Source organism: Pogoniulus pusillus, chromosome 11 (assembly GCF_015220805.1).
Source record: "Pogoniulus pusillus isolate bPogPus1 chromosome 11, bPogPus1.pri, whole genome shotgun sequence".
In the NCBI taxonomy this organism is placed as follows: domain Eukaryota; kingdom Metazoa; phylum Chordata; class Aves; order Piciformes; family Lybiidae; genus Pogoniulus; species Pogoniulus pusillus.
Genome location: NC_087274.1, coordinates 17,942,483 through 17,958,701, shown reverse-complemented (window position 1 = coordinate 17,958,701; position 16,219 = coordinate 17,942,483). Strand labels below are relative to the sequence as shown.

Below are 16,219 nucleotides of genomic sequence, written 5' to 3'. Positions count from 1 at the left end.
CTCTGGGGTGGCACTGGAGGTCACGCATGTCGCACCTGGAGCCGGGAGAGCGAGCCCTGCTCTTTATTGAGAGGAAGGGAGAGTGGCACACGATGAAAAGGTGGGCACCACCCCAGCCCCACAGTAAGGGGGGGCTGTAAGGGACCACTGATGCTTTAGCCACCGAGGAAGACCTTGCCCTTGGGCAGTGTGATGCCAGCCCTGGTGCAAGGCACAGACACCCCTCTGCCATCCTTGTCCCCAGGCACAGACACCCCTCAGCAAGGAGGGGGTGCAGGGTTTCAGTAGCACAAGGAGCCAGAGCTGCCCCTGAAGTGAACAGCAGGCAGGGGGCCAAGGCATGGCCCCCCAAAACACAGGGCTCATTTCTTGAGGAGCTGGGCACGGGCCCGATTTAGCTTCTCAGCCACAGCAGCATCAGTGCTGGGGCTGCACTTGGACAAGACGAAGTTCATCTCTGCCTCGTTCTTGTGCTCGATGGCTGCGTCAGCTGCCTGGTCCAGGTCCCTGCAGCAGAGGCAGCAAGTTGGGCACAGGACAGGACACAGTAGCCCCAGAGCCACCCTTCTCCCACCTCCTCACCGCACCAGCTCCAGCTCCCCCTGGAACCCCAACTGAGGAAGCAGCCCCTCCTGGGAGTCTCCTGAGTCCTCAGGAAGCAGCTGCTGCCTCCACAGCCCAGCTGCCCCCTGGCCCCTGCCATACCCCACCAGGACGAAGGCCTTGACGCGCTGCTCGGGGGTGACACGGGGAGCATACTTCTTGGCCTCGTAGCGGTTGTGGTGCTTCACTGACATCTCCACAAAGGGCTGCAGAGCACAGCAGATGGGGGGGTTGGCTACTGGGACCCTCCTGACCCCCAGTCTCAGCCCCTACCTTGTGCCAGCCTTCTTCACAGTGCCCTCCAGCTGCCCCAGCCCCACAGTGACCCTGGGCACCCTCTTCAGCAGGGAAAGCCTTTCAGCATCTGAAAGGGGCCTAAAGGAAGGCTGGGGAGGGACTATTTACAAGGTCTTGTAATGACAGAACAAGGGCTAATGTGTTTAAACTGGAAGAGGGGAGATTTAAACTGGATGTTAGGAAAGGGTTACAGTGAGAGTGGTGAGACACTGGCACAAGTTGCCCAGGGAGGTTGTAGATGCTCTCTCTGGAGGTGTTCAAGGCCAGGTTGGATGAGGCCTTGAGCATCCTGTTCTAGTGGGAGGCGTCCCTGCCTATGGTAGGGGGTTGGAACTGGATGACCGAGGTCCCTTCCAGCCTAAACCACTCTATGATTCTATGAAAGCTCTTACCAGGTACCCAATGGGTGACTTCTTGCTCTTGGAGAACTTCTCCATTTCCTCCCAGTCCCCACGGGTAGCCAAAGCACTGATCTTCAGCCACCAGTACCTGGGTAGAAAAGTCAGGTTAGCTCCTCTGGCTGCCAGGACCCTGCAGCTCTCCAAACACAGCCCCCTGGCACAGCTTCTGCCTGTTAGAGCAGGAAGGAGGCCCCGGAGAACCGACCTCTTGTCAGGGATCTTGAATTCCCGGTAGAGCTGCTCAGCTCGCTTGTGGTGGCCGTCTAGGATAAGGTTGGAGACAGTGTCATGCAGGGAGAGGTCGAGGTAGGGCTTGTCAAAGTCCTCCTGGAGGTGTCGCTGGAGCCGCAGAAGCTTGATCTGTTCCTCTGTGGCCTGGGAGCAAAGCACCAGCCCCGAGTCCCTGTGTCAGCTCTGCCCATAGGACCCAGAGGGTCCCTGTCCCACTAAAATGATAGCAGCAGGCATACAGCGGAGCAAGGCAGGGGGACCCAAGGTGTGACATTAAGCAGAGGTGGCCCAGCCAAAGCCCTATGCCCACCAGTAGTGGCCCCAGCACCTCCCTAGCCCCAGCTGCACTCACCTTGGCAGCAAACTCATTCTTGGCTTTGTAGTACTCGTCCACAGCATTCTGCAGAGCTCCAACTCGCCCTTCGATGCGCTGGGGACAGATAGCATGGCCACGTCACCCCTGCCAGCACTTTGTGGGGATGGGGCAGTGCCCACAGAACCCCCAGAGCAGGGCAGGAGGTGTGTCTGGTGTCAAGGCACTGCCATGGTGAAGATCCAGCTCTGTGATGCTTTGATTGTTAACTCAAAAATAGGCAGAAGGCTGTGACCTGCTCAGCCCTGGCTCGGATCCTGACCTCTTGATCTGCTAGCACAGAGCCCCAAGGGGACAAGTGCCCTAAGGTGACAATTGTGTATTCAGTTTTGGGCTCCTCACTCCAAGGACATTGAGGTGCTGCAGCATGTACAAAGAAGGAGAATGAAGCTGGTGAAGGGTCCAGAGCAAAAGCCTGGTGAGGAGCAGCTGAAGGAAGCAAGGTTGTGTAGCCTGGAGAAAAGGAGGCCGAGGAGAGAGCTCAGGTTGGACACAAGGAACAGTTTCTTCCCCTAGAGGGTTGTCAAGGCCTGGCCCAGGATGCTCAGGGCAGTGGTGGAGTCTCCATACCTGGAGATGTTTAAAAGCTGTGTAGATGTGGTGCTGAGGGCATGGCTTAGTGGTGACCTGGTAGTGCTGGGTTAAGGGTGTTTGACTTGATGATCTTCGAGTTGTTTAGGTTGAGTATGAGTCTCTGGGCCCTGGGATATGAGGTGGGGAGCCCAGACCCCACATCCTAAGACCACCTTGAGCATGCTGAGAGTGGTAACTCTCAGCACCCTCTGGGTGTGATCACCTGGCTGCTGCCATGGGGCTGAGGAGGATATTTGGTGTGGGGAATTCCCCAAGGTAGTCCCTTCTCCAGTGCATTGGCTCTCCAGAGCCCACCACCAGCCCTTCCTCCCTGGCTCCTCCTGCCACTGACCTTCTCCGAGTAGCTGGAGTGGACATGGAAGCTGCCGAGCTCCTGGTGATTGTCATCCTGGTTATAGAGGTCCTTCAGCGTCTCCCGCTCCTGGTGCTTGCAGAACTGGGGAGGGATGGGGACAAGGGGGTCAGGGCCTGTGGGGCTGAGGAGCTGCACCCCTCAAGCCCAGGGCAGCAGCACCCACCTGGCGGTACAGGCTGAGGGCCACGGGCTGGTTCTGCAGGGTCATGAAGAAGGTGCCACGGTTCAGCTCGTTCTTCAGGTGCAGCACCACTGTGTAGACTGGGGCAGGGACGTACAGGGACAAGGCACCGAGGGACACAAAGACCTTTAACTTCATCAAGTCCAATCCTTAACCCAGCACTGTCAGGGCACCACCCAGCTGTGGCCCTCAGCATCACATCCCTATGGCTTTGAAATCCCTCCTGAGGTGGGCACTGCACCACTGCCCTGGGCAGCCTGGGCCAGGGTTTCACAACCCTTCTGGGGAAGAAATTCTTTCTTGTGTCCGATTTTAACCTCCCTGGCACAACACGAGGCCTTTCCTCTTGTCCAGTCACTTGTTCCTTAGGAGAAGAGACCAACCCCACCTGGCTCCAACCTCCCTTCAAGGAGCTGTAGAGAGCCAGAAGGTCTTACTAGAGGTAAAGTTGGTTTCATGATGACTCCCAAATGCACTTGGAGCAGAAGGGCAAGTTCAGAGGGATGCAGGTAACAGGCTAGAAAAGCTCTTGGGCTGCCTGTGTTAGCTGCTCTGGGGCACAGCAGAGCCCGTTGCAGGGTTTGATCTGCTAAACCATGGCCCTCAGCAACACAGCTTTGACACCCCTGCAGGGATGGGGACTCCCCCATTGCCCTGGGCAGCCTGGGCCAGGCCTTGGCAACCCTCAAGGAGAAGAAATTGTTCCTCATGTCCAACCTAAACCTTCCCCAGCACAGCTTGAGACCTTTTGTCCTGTCACTTGTTCACTGTGGGAAGAACCCAACCTCAGCATCACTCCAACCTCCTTTCAGGGTGTTGCAGAGAGTGAGGAGGTTTTACTACAAGTAAAGCTGGTGTCACAACGAAGCCCAACGTGCTTCACAGCCTATAATCTAATTTTTCTCATTAAAATACTCCAGTCAGCCTCAAATCAGCACACCTATGCAGCCAGCCCTTGGGAAGCAGTGCTGCGAGGGAAGCAAGGAGACCTCCAGCCACACACTTAGGGGCAAGCATCACCCCATAGGTCTCCAGCAGCCTCCATGACATAAAGCTATGAACAAGCCCCCTCCAAGCCCAGCTCCCTGCTGTGCTCTGCAGAACCCCTCTGCTGCCAAGCCCTGCCCTTTACCCAGGTCAGTGTCTCCGCTCTCAATGGCCTTGCTGAGTGCCAGCTTGCTCCGCTTCATCTTCAGCAGCAGTGGGACCTGCTCCCCGGAGCGTGGCTCATACTCCAGCAGCTGCAGAGGGCAGAGGAGGTGTCAGTGCAGTGTGAGCCACCTCAGCCATCCCAGCAGCCCTAGCTCCAGCCCAGCCACCTTGATGGCCAGCTCCGTCCGGCCGCAGTCGTAGGCCCGGGCAGCAATCTCCGAGTAGGAGATGCCCGGTGTGTCGCCCAGCTTCTGGTTGATGGCATGAGCCACCTCCTCGTCAGACTTGTCCTTCTGCTGCACCTGCAGGGGTGCAAGAGGAGAGGTCTCCACACTGCCCTGGATGGGCAGAGCCCCCCAAGCTGCCTGCTCACCTTGTAGCAGGCCCAGTGAGCGAGGATGCGGCTGACGCCCTGGATCTCCGAGAGGCGCAGGTAGTCGCAGATGCGGATGGCCAGAGGGTAGAGTCGCCGCAGGACCAGCCTGGGGGGTGTGGGGTTGCTCAGTGGCACAGCCCTGAGGAGCTGGGCAGCCTGACCAGGCCTGAAGGGGACTGGAAGCCTCTCAGCCCCCAGCCAAAACGATGGGGACATGGGAATGGGGACTGTAGTGTGGCTGGATGCCAGCTCAGCACAGGCAGTGCCAGACCAAAGCTGAGCCTGGCCAGCTTGTGCAGACACTCACCTATCCAGCAGGACCTCAATGGTGAGTCTCTTGTATCTGTGGGGACAGTCAAGGGACATCTTGGACCACAAAAACCCGTGGAGTGCAGGCAATGCATGCTGGGCACTGCCCCGCTCCAGCAACATCCCTGCCCAGCACCTCCAGGCCAGCCCCATAGCGTTAGATTGGCTCTGCCAGCATCACAGGCCAGCTCTGCAGGGCATGATCATGGAATCAGTTAGGTTGGAACAGACCTTGAAGATCAAGTCAAATCATCAACCCAGCACTGCCAGGGCACCAAAGAACCATGGCCCTCAGCACCACAGCTGCACAGCTTTTAAAACCACACCAGGGATGGGGACTCCACCACTGCCCTGGGCAGCCTGGGCCAGACCCTGACAACCCTCAAGGGGAAGAAATTGTTCCTCATGTCCAACCTAAACCTCCCATGATGCAACCTGAGGTAGTCTCCTCTTGTCCTGTCACTTGTCCCTCAGCAGAAGAGACCAATCCCCAGCTGGCTCCAACCTCCTTTCAGGCAGTTGTGGAGAGCCAGGAGGCCACCCCTCAGCCTCCTTTTCTCCAGACTGAACAACCCCAGCTCCCTCAGCTGCTCCTCCCCACACTTCTGCTGTGGACCCTTCACCAGTGTTGTTGCCCTTCTCTGTGCACACTCCAGTGTGTGATGAGTGTAGAGGTCTCAGCTACAGACCCTTGCCATGGAACCTTGGCCCAGCTGATGCCCAAACCCGCAGTGTCAGCAGCTCCCTCCGCCCTGGTCAACTCCACCTACGAGTTGGCCACTCCAGCAGGGACAGAAAGCCAAAGAGGACTGACCCTGCCTGAGCCAGACCCGGCACCCACCACCCCATGGAGGATACTGGGTGAAGGTGAGAGGGATGCCAATCTGGTAGTCCCGGATGGCGTTGAGCACCCGCAGGTCCTGGCACATGCGGACAAAGCTCTCCGGGGGGAACTTGTCAATGAAGCACTTCCCAAAGGAGGCTGCCTGTGAGCAGAGGTGAGTGGTGTCAGGCTTGTGCCAGCCACGGGGTGACCCTGACCCAGGCAGGAGATGCCTTCAGCCTCAGCTCACCCTCAGCAGGGATTTCTGTGTGTCAGGCTCGTGCTCATAGCCTGCTGCCTCGATGCACTGGCTCACGGCCTCTGGGAGCAGCTTCTGGTCCTTGATCTCCCGCAGGTACTCATCTGCCTTCTGGCTCTCCTTCTGCATGGGAATAGGAGCCCCTAGGGTGAGCCCCTGTGAGCCTCAGCACCCATCAGCACCTCTGGGATGGTGCTGATGGCTAAGGGAGCTTTTGCCCCAGCACAGCTCTCTGGGATCAGAGTCACAGTCAGACTGATTTGGTTAGAAGGGACCTTTTGAGGTCATCTTTCAGCCTCCCTGCAGTGAGATCTTCAGCTAGAGCAGGCTGATCAGAGCTCCATTCAATCTGACCTGGAACAGTCCCAGGAATGGGGAAATCTACCAGCCCTCTGGGCAACCTGGGCCAGGTTCTAACTACCATCAGCACAGAAACACCTTCCTTCTCTCCAGTCTGAAGTTCCCTCTTTCAGCTCCAAACCATCTCCCCTTGTCCTGTCACAACAGCTTATCCCCATCTTTATCATAAGAAAGAATTACCCTGTCCCCATCACCTAGGGATAATGCTGATGCCAGAGCCATGCCACTTTCCCTGGGGTCAGCAGCTGTACCTCATACTCCTTCTGTGCCTCCAGCAGAAGTGCTCCCGGGGCCATCGAGGCAATCTTGAAGATCTCCTGGCTGGCCTCTGCCAGATGGAGGGGAAAAAAAACAGAGACTGAAAGCTGCCCCAGCTGAGCATCCCCCAGAACCTGCTCCCCACCATCCCTGCCCGCAGCTGGGGATCACAGGAGAGCCCAGGGTGAGGAGCTGTTGGCAATGTACAGCCTGGATATGTTCCTCCAGCCCTCATGATCCCACTCAACACCAGTCCAAGGGCCCAAGAGACAAAGCAGGGACAGCCCTGGCTCAGGACTCACAGCTGGTAAAGCAGGGAATCAGCACTGGTGTGATGCTGACTGAAAACAGGGCCCAATGCCAGGTGAGGAACTGGGTTTGAAGCCTGGCAGTGGACAGCTGGTGGGGCTCAGTTTGGCTTCAGGGCGCTCACCACCTCTGAGCCTTCTGAAAGGGTTGGACAGGCTGGACAACCCCTGCCCCAAAGCACAATACTGTCATGGGCCACATTCTGGGCACTGAACAGTGCAGGAGAGACCTGCCCATCCTGGCACAGACTGGTGCCACCCAGCCTCATCACCCTGCACCCACCTCACCTGGGATCTCGTGCAGGAACTCGTGGGAGCTGCGAGACAGGATCCGGACCCCATCCAGCTCGGGCACCAGGTAGGAATCTTCATCCAGGACAAACCTGAGCTCCTCGCTAAGGGCTCGGGGACCAGAGTGGCTTTGGGGGCAGCACAGCCCCAGCAATGCCACAGAGCAACCCCAGAGCCCCTCTCCTCATGAGGCTGTGCCTCATAACCATGCAGAGGCAGCAGGGGGTGGGATTAGCACTTTGTGGACAAGACACAGGGAAGCAGGATAAGGCCTCAGCAGGGCTGGGAGTTGGGAACTGTGTGACCATCCTGGAGGGCCACAGACACCTGAGGGGCATTCCAGGGAAACCAATGTCTGTGACAGAGATGGCAGTGGCCCAAGGAGTGGCAGTTTGGGCTGGCCCTCAGAACTGGCACTGGTCCCTCTACCCCAAAGGATACTGGATGCACTCCTTGGAGTTCCCTGCCACCATCAGCTGCCGCTCCCAGGCCACCACCACCGCGCGCTGCCGGCTCCGGGGACGCATGCACCTGCCAGGGGGCCCTAGGTTGACCTCAGCCCCACTGCAGCCTCCCCACCCCTGCTCTGGGGACCCCAGAGGCTGCTGCTTGTCTCCCAAGGAGGCAGCGGAGTGGCCACGAAGCCAAGCCTCTGGGTACCAGCAGCGCTGGTGGGCACGGCTGGGACCAGAGGGTTCTGGTGGGCACCTAAAGACCCAGGACTGCACAAGGATCCTCTCAGCCAGACCCAAGACTTGCCCTGGGAGCCTTCCAATGAGTCCCAAGACATTGAGACCTCTCAGACAGCCCCAGGACCCATGATCAAAACTTGTGACTCTGCTGAGCCTGCCTCAGAGTTCATAACTAGCCCTGCAACCAGCCCCAGCACACCCCATCCAGATCCAAGCCCCATGGCCAGCCCTGACTCCCATCAAATTACCTCTCAGCCCTGAGGCCCCCCCAAAGTCAGCTCTAAGAGCCATGGCCAGCTCTGAGACCCCTCAGCCAGCCCAAATTTCACCACCAGCCCTAGGACTCGCTCACCAAACCATCTGCTTGGGTGGAGATCGGTTGCTGCTGCTGAACTCACAGAGCTTCTCCTGTGGGAGGAGAGAGCTGGGTGAGTGGAACAGTAGTATCATGGGCAGCAGGGTGATGTGCCAGCAGTGGCTGCTAAGGGATAAGCAGAGCAGGCAGTGCCAGAAGCATGGCTGCCGTGCTCTGAGTGGGTCCCACAAGAGCACCCAGCCCCATCTCTAGCTCTGGAGGCCAACAGGGCTGAGGCTGACACAGCCAAAGGCACTGCCAGAGCACTGAAACCGAGGATGAGGAATGCCCTGCTGCAGGACAGAGAAGTTGACACAGGCTGTCAGGTACAGGTTGGTGTCTTCTTTCAAGGAACAAGTGGCACGAGGAAGAGCAAATAGCCTCAAGTTACACCAAGGGAGGTTTAGGTTGGACACAAGGAACAATTTCTTCCCCACAAGGGTTGTCAAGGGCTGGCCCAGGCTGCCCAGGGGCAGTGGTGGAGTCCCCATCCCTGAAGGCATTTCAGAGCCATGGAGATATGGTGCTGAGGGCCATGGCTCAATGGTAACCTGGTTAATGGTTGGACTTGATAACCTCAATGGTTAATGGCTGGACTTGACCCCCTCTGATGTGGGGACCTGAGGTCCCAACCTCAAGGACCCCACAAGTTAGTGATTCTCAGAGATCACAGAAGGCAATCAGCTCCTAACCAACATAAGCCCCACACACTGCAGGGGGGTTTGCAGGGTGGAATCACAACTCATGAGCAAGGCCTCTACAGCTAAGTGACCACACCAGCAGCAGAGATGTGGATGAGGTGGCCCAGGACATGGTTCTAAGAGCAGCAAGTTTGGGTGTGGACATCACAAAGCTGTCACTGGCAGAGAACAGCAAATATGTGAGGGCTGGGGATTAGGAGAGAGGGGGACAGGCTCTGCTCACTTGCTCCCTGAGACAGGACAAGGAGCAATGGATGGAAGTGAACTTCTTGTCTGTAAGGGTCCCAGAGCACTGGCACAGGCTCCCCAGAGAGGCTGTGGAGTCTCCTTCTCTGGAGCCTTTCAAGGCCTGTCTGGATGTGTTCCTGTGTGACCTGAGCTAGATTGTCTGGTCTTGCTCTGGCAAGGAGGTTGGACTCAATATGCTCTTTGGGTCCCTTCCAATCCCTGACATCTGTGATCATGTGAGCATGTTAAACTGGGGGAGCATGGACAGAGAAAAGGAGGTGTGAAGCCAGCAAAACCAGCAAAGTGAGGAGAAAGGAACAAAAAATCAGGTGGAGAACAAGACAAGGGAGATCTCTGGAAGGCAGAAGTGCCTGTGGACAGCAGTAAGGGTGACCTGGAATCCATGAGGACCCCGAGGGACCTGCAAGTTGGTAGGAGGAGGAATGGGCTAACCCCTACTGCCCTGGCAGAGGCAGATGACACTGACCTTCAGTGTGGCCAGCCCCATCCAGATGTAGCCAGTGTCAGTGAAGAGAGCCAGGCAGCGGTAGTTGAAGGACACAGCCATCTGCAGGTAGGCACCGGCCGAAGGGCTCATGCCAGGGGGCGTCTGGAACAGAGAAAGAGTCACATGTGGGCACATAGGACATGCCACACCCCAGCACTGGCACTGCACACTTCCCACCCTGTGGCTACTCAACCCTCTGCCCTGGCCAGGATGGGAGCCGATGTCCCTTTGTGTCCTGCCTGTGGCACAGCAGGAGGAAAGAGCTGCTAATGAGTGCTGGAGGCTGAATAAAACCCCATAGGACAGCGGTGGGCAGGGAAAAGACCTGCCAGCAAGTCCTGCAGGCTGAGGCACATCTCATGGGACACGGCAAGGACTTGCCAAACGAGTGCCAAAGGTTGGACAACATTCCATGGGGCAGAAGAGGACAGAGGAAGGATCTGTCAGCCAGTGTAAGGCCATGTCCTGCTCCCCACAGGCACCTTCTGGGGCTCACTCACCACCACGGAGCAGGAGGTATTGTCCAGGAGATACAGGTCCTGTCCCACTGCCAGCAGAACGATGGTGACTCTGTCCTGGGACAGCACAGCCCAGCACGAGGGTGGCTTCTGCAGACCTGCCAGGCACCAGCGTCAGGCCCTCGTGCCCAGGGCACAGGAGGGGGTGGGAGTGGGGGGCACAGGGACGCACCAGGAACCTCGGGCATCCTGCGCAGCTTCAGGTCGTCGATGTTGGTGGCCAGGGAGAAGCGGTGTGCCCCCGTGAGGATGGCCACGCCGGTGCCGTACTCCGTGTGGAAGACCTTCGCCTCCAGCACGTGGTTCTGTAGCACCTCCTGTGGCACAGGCACACAGCTGGCTGGGGGCCACCAGCGGCGTGCCCAGCCCCATGCCGTGCTGCTGGGAGGTGCCCCCAGCTCAGACAGGCCTCACCACGGGATGAGTATAGCCCCAGGGTCCACCAAAGGCTCACTCCCCAAAGGGCCCCAGGGGTCTGGGAAGTGCTCCGAGGTGACCTTACTGTAACCTTTCAGTATCTTAAGGGGGCCTACAAGAAAGCTGGGGAGGGACTTTTTAGGATGTCAGGGAGTGACAGGAGTGGGGGGAATGGAACAAAGCTGGAAATGGGTAGGTTCAGATTGGATGTTAGGAAGAAGTTTTTTACCATGAGGGTGGTCAGAGCCTAGAACAGGTTACTCAGGGAGTGGTGGAAGCCTCATCCCTGGTGGTGTTTAAGGCCAGGCTGGATGAGGCTCTGGCCAGCCTGATCTAGTGTGAGGTGTCCCTGCCCATGGCAGGGGGGGTGGAACTGGCTGATCCTTGTGGTCCCTTCCAACCCTGATTCTGTGATTCTGTACCACATAAAGCCAAGCCAGGGCAGGTCTGGGGCTCCCTGTCCTACTCCACTCACATTGCCCATGCTGAAGTGGCGCTTGAACTCGCAGAAGAGGTTGTAGATGAGGACAGTGCCATCCTCCTGGATGCAGAGCAGGTCCTCGCTGGCTGTCCAGCCCAGCTGCACCAGCTGGCCACTTTTCCACTGCAGGCAGAAGACACAGAGTCACAGACTTGCTCTGGGCTGAAAAGACCTTTCAGATCACCAAGTGCCAGCCATCAGCCCAGCCCTCGGTGCCACCAGCAAGTCCTTCCACCGGGCCCCAGCCCTGCCCGTGTGCTCATTATTTCGAGGAGCAGAGAACTTCAGCTTCCAGCGTTCCTGGAGGGCAGCTGGGACCAGCCCAAGCTTGCTGGCACACCACAGACCTCCAAGGAGCACCTGGGGGGCGGGTGAAAGGAGGAGGCAGCCACCCCCAGGCTAGCTCACCGGCATGCTGGCCAGGAGGAGACCTGAAGCCGAGTAGATCTCCAGCAACGGGCGGGCGCTGGGGGACCTCTCCCTGCGGGCGCTGTTCTTCAGCAGAGCTGCGGGGGGGGTGGGACAGGCTGAACCACAGCCCCTCCACTGTCACCGCAGGGGGCAAGGGCAGCCCCCGCCATGTGTCCCCAGGGTGCCAGGGCCCTTCCCTACCTATAGGTCCGCCGTATGGGGCAGCTGCCACCAAGCAGTCCCGCAGGTCCTCCTTCAGGTTCCACTCCATGGTGTACAGCTCGAACTTCCTGCAGATAACGGTTGGACGGACGGAGAGGTGGCAGACTAAGAGGCGGAGGCCCCAGAACGGTGCCTAACCCCCAGCCGGCCCCAAGAGCATCCCCTTGCCAGCGACAAGGCCCACGGCCAGGCCCGGGACCCTCCTGGCCTGCCCATGACCAGCGCTGCCAACTCCCGATCAGCCCCCGCGGCCTGCCTTTGGGCCCTCTCCGGCCAGCCCCAAGACCTCCTGGGCAGCCCCGGGACCCTCCGTATTGCCCCCGAGGGACGGGGAGGTGCCAGTACCGGTGCCGAGCCCAGCCCCCCCCGCCCTTCCCGCCGCCCCTTACCGGTAGAAGGCCTCCTCGCCCAGAGGGTTCCAGTTGGCCGTGTAACAGTCCATGGCGACAGGACGGGACGGGGACGGGAGGCGCCGGGACGGGACCAGGCGCTGCCCGCGCCGCCGCTGCTCCCCACACTTCCGCCCACCCCGCGGCTACGTGACGCCGGCCTGGGCGCCGCCATTTTAAGTGAGGGCACAGGAAGGGCCCGGCGAACTCCGCCATCTTGAGTGAGGGCACAGCGAGTCTCCTGCAGCCGCCATCTTGTGTAAGGGCACGGCCACTCTCCCAGGCCCCGCGGGTGCCTCCGGTGCTGCCGTTGCTGGGTGGCCTCTTCGCCTAGCACGCCGGCGGGCCCTGGTCCCACGGGTGCCCAGCACCAGGGATGCCCCTGTGCCCAGGGTGTCACCTGTCCCTGAGGTGCCGTCATCCCTGCGCAATTCCCGCTGGGCGCCCGCGGGTCCCTTGCCGCCTCTGTCCCATGGGCAGGAGTACTCCTGGCTTCCATCTGCCAAGGTGTCCAGTCTCCACGGTGCCGCCTGCCCCCTAGGTGCGCTCTGCCACCGCACCCCAGCGCCCCCTGCCCGCAGCACAGGCGTTCCCCTGCCCTGGTCACCCAGGGTGCTTGTGTCACCCGAGCTGTGCCCTGCCCCAGGGTGTTCCCACCAGGGTGCCTGGATGGCTCTGTGCTGGGGGGGCTGGCAGCGTGTGCCACGCTGACACACGTGGACACACGTGGGCACATGTGCCAGCGCACACAGACTTGCGTGCACGCACGCACATGGCCACGTGCCCACCATGCACCACGCAGCTGGGCACAGCTGTGCCCACAGACACGTCCCACGCGGTTTTACACAGCCCTCGCTTTATTCATTACTGCTAGAAAATGAGGAGGGGACCCAGCAGCCTGGCCAGGCACAGCCACTGGCACCTGCCAGTGACCCCACGCGTGTGCCACCACAGGGAACTGCATATGGGGGGCAGAGTGGTGTGATTGTGCCTCGTGTGCCATGGCTAGGGGTGGCAACAGTGCTTGGGTGTGCCAGGGTCATTGTCAGGAAGGCCATGGTGGTGCCTTCTGTACCAGGGTTGGGGTTATGGTTGCCATGGCAGTTCCTCCTGTGCCAGGTTCAGAGATGCCATGGCAGTGATTCATGTGCCAGGGCTGGAGTCAGGAGTACCACAGAGAGGGACGCTACCATGGTGCCTCCTGTGCCAGGGTCAGTGCCAGGAGTGTCACAGCAGGGCTTCATGTGCCAGGGCCAGTGCCAGGGTGTACCACAAGAGTGCATCATATGCCAGGGACGGGTTCGGATGTGCCACGGCAGTGCCCCACATGCCAGGACTGGAATCACGGGTGACACGTTGGCACCTCACATACCAGGGCTGGGGTCAGAGGTGCTGCAGCCATGCCCCACCTGCCAGGGCTGTGGTGCCAGGGCAGGGGTGCCAGGGCAGTCGCCTAGCGTGGCGGGGCCGTGGTGCGGCCGGGCAGGTCGCAGCGGTAGCGGTAGACCTGGAAGCAGAGGACGGCGGCGAGCAGCGAGGGGCTGGAGGCTCCTACCTTCCTGAAGCCCTGCCCCTCGTACAGCCGCTGGGCAGCCACCTGCACCATGGAGGTGGAGAGCACCACGGCGCCGAAGCCCCGCGCCCGGGCGAAGCGCAGCACCTCCCCGCAGAGCGCTTTGGAGATGCCCTGTCCCCGGTAGTCCTTGCTGACCGACATTCGCTTCAGCTCCAGGGCCACCTCTCTCTCGGCCGGATCCTCCGGCGGCGACACGGCCACCATGCCCACCACGGTCCCCTTGACCTCCGCCACCCAGAAGCAGGAGTTGGGTGCCCGCAGGTAGCTGGTGGAGACGTCGAGGAGGTCGGTGCTCAGCGCCTGCTGCACGTAGGTCGTGCTGAGGGAGCGGACCTGGATCCAGGAGGCCACCAGCGCCACAGCCACGGCCCCCAGCCCCAGCACCCAGGAGCCGGCAGCCGCCCGCACGCCGACGAAGAGGATGAGCAGCGCCAGCTGCGCCCGGGCCGAGCGCAGGAACGTGCGGTACCCAGCCGGGGCGTGCTCCAAGATGCCGCGGGCGAAGACGCTCCGCACGGCCTCGTAGTCCTGCTCCCGGTACTGCCGGATGCGGTAGGACGCCATGGGCTACCGGCACCTGCATGGCACGGGGGTGTCAGGGCAGAGCCCGCCTTGGGTGGGCACCCCCGAAGCATTGCCAAGCCCCGTCCTCAGGACGGCGCAGCCCGCCAACGGGCAGCAATCACTGCCCGAGCACCATGCAGCCACATCGGCTCCCTCTTCTCACCCAATGCCACCACCACCACCAGCCTCACTGAGGGGCTGGCACCTCATCCCCCCATGCCCCACGGGGTCTACTGCCCTGACTCCCTACCCCACTCCTCCCCTTGGGCATCCGCTCCAAGTACCCCATGAATCCCACCCCTCCAAGCATCATCATCTCATCACAGTTTTCCTGATTTCCCCCAGAGTTGTTCCCACAGGGGGGTCCTCGTGAAGGTGGAGGTAAAGTGGTCCCATGCCCTCCCTTAATGGGACCTCTAAGTTTCATCTCACCCAAGTTGCAGGGAGCAGGTTCAGGATGGGACACCCAGGAGAAGGGAGCAGGGTCTGGGGGGGATGAAGGGAAGACCAGGAAGGTCTACGTGTGCCTGCCTGCTCCTCCAAATACTCCAAAGCCCCCACTGGCACTCATCGGTGGCACCGGCAGAAGCGGGCAGCCGCCTGGGTGCTCGTCCTTTGCCTTACGGTGCCACTGGGGGAGCAGGGCAAGGAGACACAGGAGGGATGGGGGGCATGACGGGCACAGAACCCCCTCGGGGGCTGCTCAGCACACGTTGTGGGCTCCCAGAATGGGAATTAAGCCCACTCTGGGGAGGGAGACTCCGAGCAGGGATGACCTCCCCCAAGCCCTGAGGGAAGGGGTTGGGGATCCTGAACTGCCAAAACCCCCCGCGGGGCTCTGCACTGGCCTCGTTCCTGGGGGGTTAGGGAGAGCCCTCCCCTCACCCTGGGGTCCCTGCGCCCCCTTCCCTGGGAGACTCTCAGTCCCCCCCCCACCTCGGCAGACTCCCTGTACCCTTCCCACCTGCTGCTGTCAGTTTTGCTGCTCTCCAAATGAGAGACTCCAAGTAGATTTGGGGGTGGCTGAGGGGTGATGGGGGGGGGGGTGTTTGTCCCTCGCCAGACCCTGGGGCCCCGGCAACCCCCCCAGCACAGTGAGGGGAAGGCGCTGGGGGGGGAGGGCTTTGTTGCTGCTGCCCAGAGACACCGGCTCGGTTCAACCCATCCTCTGCAACCCCCTGGCTGGGCGGGGGGGTCTCGTCTAGCTTTAGGAAGGGGTGGTTCGGGCGATTGTATCCCCCCAAAGCTTGGCCCTTACCCGGGCTGCCGGCGGCTCCGGGGACGCAGCGAGCGCAGGCGCCGAACGGGAAGTGCCGCCCACGCCGGTACCGGGACGCGGTCATAAGCCCATCCCGGGAGGGGGTTGTGGGGTCACGCTGAGGCTTGGGTGGGTAAATTCCGCGTGGGGGCAGGCACGCACGTCAGCGTGGGCACGCGGGATGGCAAAGCCCCTCCCTGGCTGCTTATGGGGTGGCTCGTCCCTGCCAAATGCAGGAGATGCTCCGCGGTGGAGGAAGTACCAATGAGGAGCGGGGGGGGCGGGTACCTTTAATCCCTTGCTTAGCCCCCCCTTAAAGAGCTGCTGTAGCCTCCACCCCCCCTCCATGGCACCCACCCAGCTCAGCCCCACAGGGGACTTTGCCCAGAACCAACCCCAGGCTCCCTGCCAGGGCAGAGGCTTGTTGTGGGCAAGTCACTTACTCCTCGAGCAAAGGCCACCAAGGACCAGGGTGGGGGACACAAAGAGCTGCTTGGGAACAGGAAGCTCCCCAGGAGCAGGTGTCCAAGTTTTCAGGGGCACTGGGCTGGCAGCCATGCCCCGGCATGCCACTGTCACAAAGTGATGAGATGAAGGATCCTGCTCCAGAGCCCCACAGCGGCGACACCCAGTGGGTCCCTCCTGTGGGGAGCCACGGTGGTTTGGGTGGTGCCAGAGACCCTCATCACCCCAACGGAGTGGCATTCCTGGTACCGTGCCAAAGCCGG

At 60.6% G+C, this 16,219-nt stretch overlaps 2 protein-coding genes across 2 annotated transcripts; both read right to left on the bottom strand.

Moving 5' to 3' along the window:
* Positions 1-47: 47 nt before the first annotated feature.
* Positions 48-12,190, bottom strand: VPS16 (VPS16 core subunit of CORVET and HOPS complexes). The gene is made up of 24 exons (XM_064151255.1): positions 12,094-12,190; positions 11,684-11,772; positions 11,480-11,577; positions 11,066-11,194; positions 10,346-10,490; positions 10,156-10,271; positions 9,635-9,757; positions 8,216-8,271; positions 7,613-7,702; positions 7,169-7,263; positions 6,566-6,642; positions 5,946-6,077; positions 5,731-5,858; positions 4,871-4,906; positions 4,561-4,669; positions 4,355-4,489; positions 4,168-4,276; positions 3,018-3,115; positions 2,831-2,935; positions 1,885-1,962; positions 1,507-1,676; positions 1,293-1,389; positions 706-809; positions 48-507 (listed from the first exon to the last, which is right to left on the bottom strand). Exons 1-24 carry the CDS (start codon positions 12,144-12,146, stop codon positions 363-365), a joined length of 2,517 nt encoding a protein of 838 aa, XP_064007325.1. The 5' UTR covers positions 12,147-12,190; the 3' UTR covers positions 48-362.
* Positions 12,191-12,932: 742 nt separating this feature from the next.
* On the bottom strand, positions 12,933-15,731 carry LOC135179442 (putative N-acetyltransferase 8B). The gene is made up of 2 exons (XM_064151254.1): positions 15,492-15,731; positions 12,933-14,246 (listed from the first exon to the last, which is right to left on the bottom strand). Exon 2 carries the CDS (start codon positions 14,231-14,233, stop codon positions 13,547-13,549), a length of 687 nt encoding a protein of 228 aa, XP_064007324.1. The 5' UTR covers positions 14,234-14,246; positions 15,492-15,731; the 3' UTR covers positions 12,933-13,546.
* Positions 15,732-16,219: the final 488 nt, after the last annotated feature.

What these genes read in the sequence shown, in the direction of transcription:
- VPS16 (XM_064151255.1), bottom strand. Translation starts at nt 12,146, where the DNA reads ATGGACTGTTACACGGCCAACTGGAACCCTCTGGGCGAGGAGGCCTTC. An exon ending in ATTGAGGTCCTGCTGGATAG is followed by an intron (nt 4,670 to 4,870) that starts GTGAGTGTCTGC and finishes CACACCCCCCAG; the next exon opens with GCTGGTCCTGCGGCGACTCT. An exon ending in CTCACTGGGCCTGCTACAAG is followed by an intron (nt 4,490 to 4,560) that starts GTGAGCAGGCAG and finishes GCACCCCTGCAG; the next exon opens with GTGCAGCAGAAGGACAAGTC.
- LOC135179442 (XM_064151254.1), bottom strand. Translation starts at nt 14,233, where the DNA reads ATGGCGTCCTACCGCATCCGGCAGTACCGGGAGCAGGACTACGAGGCC.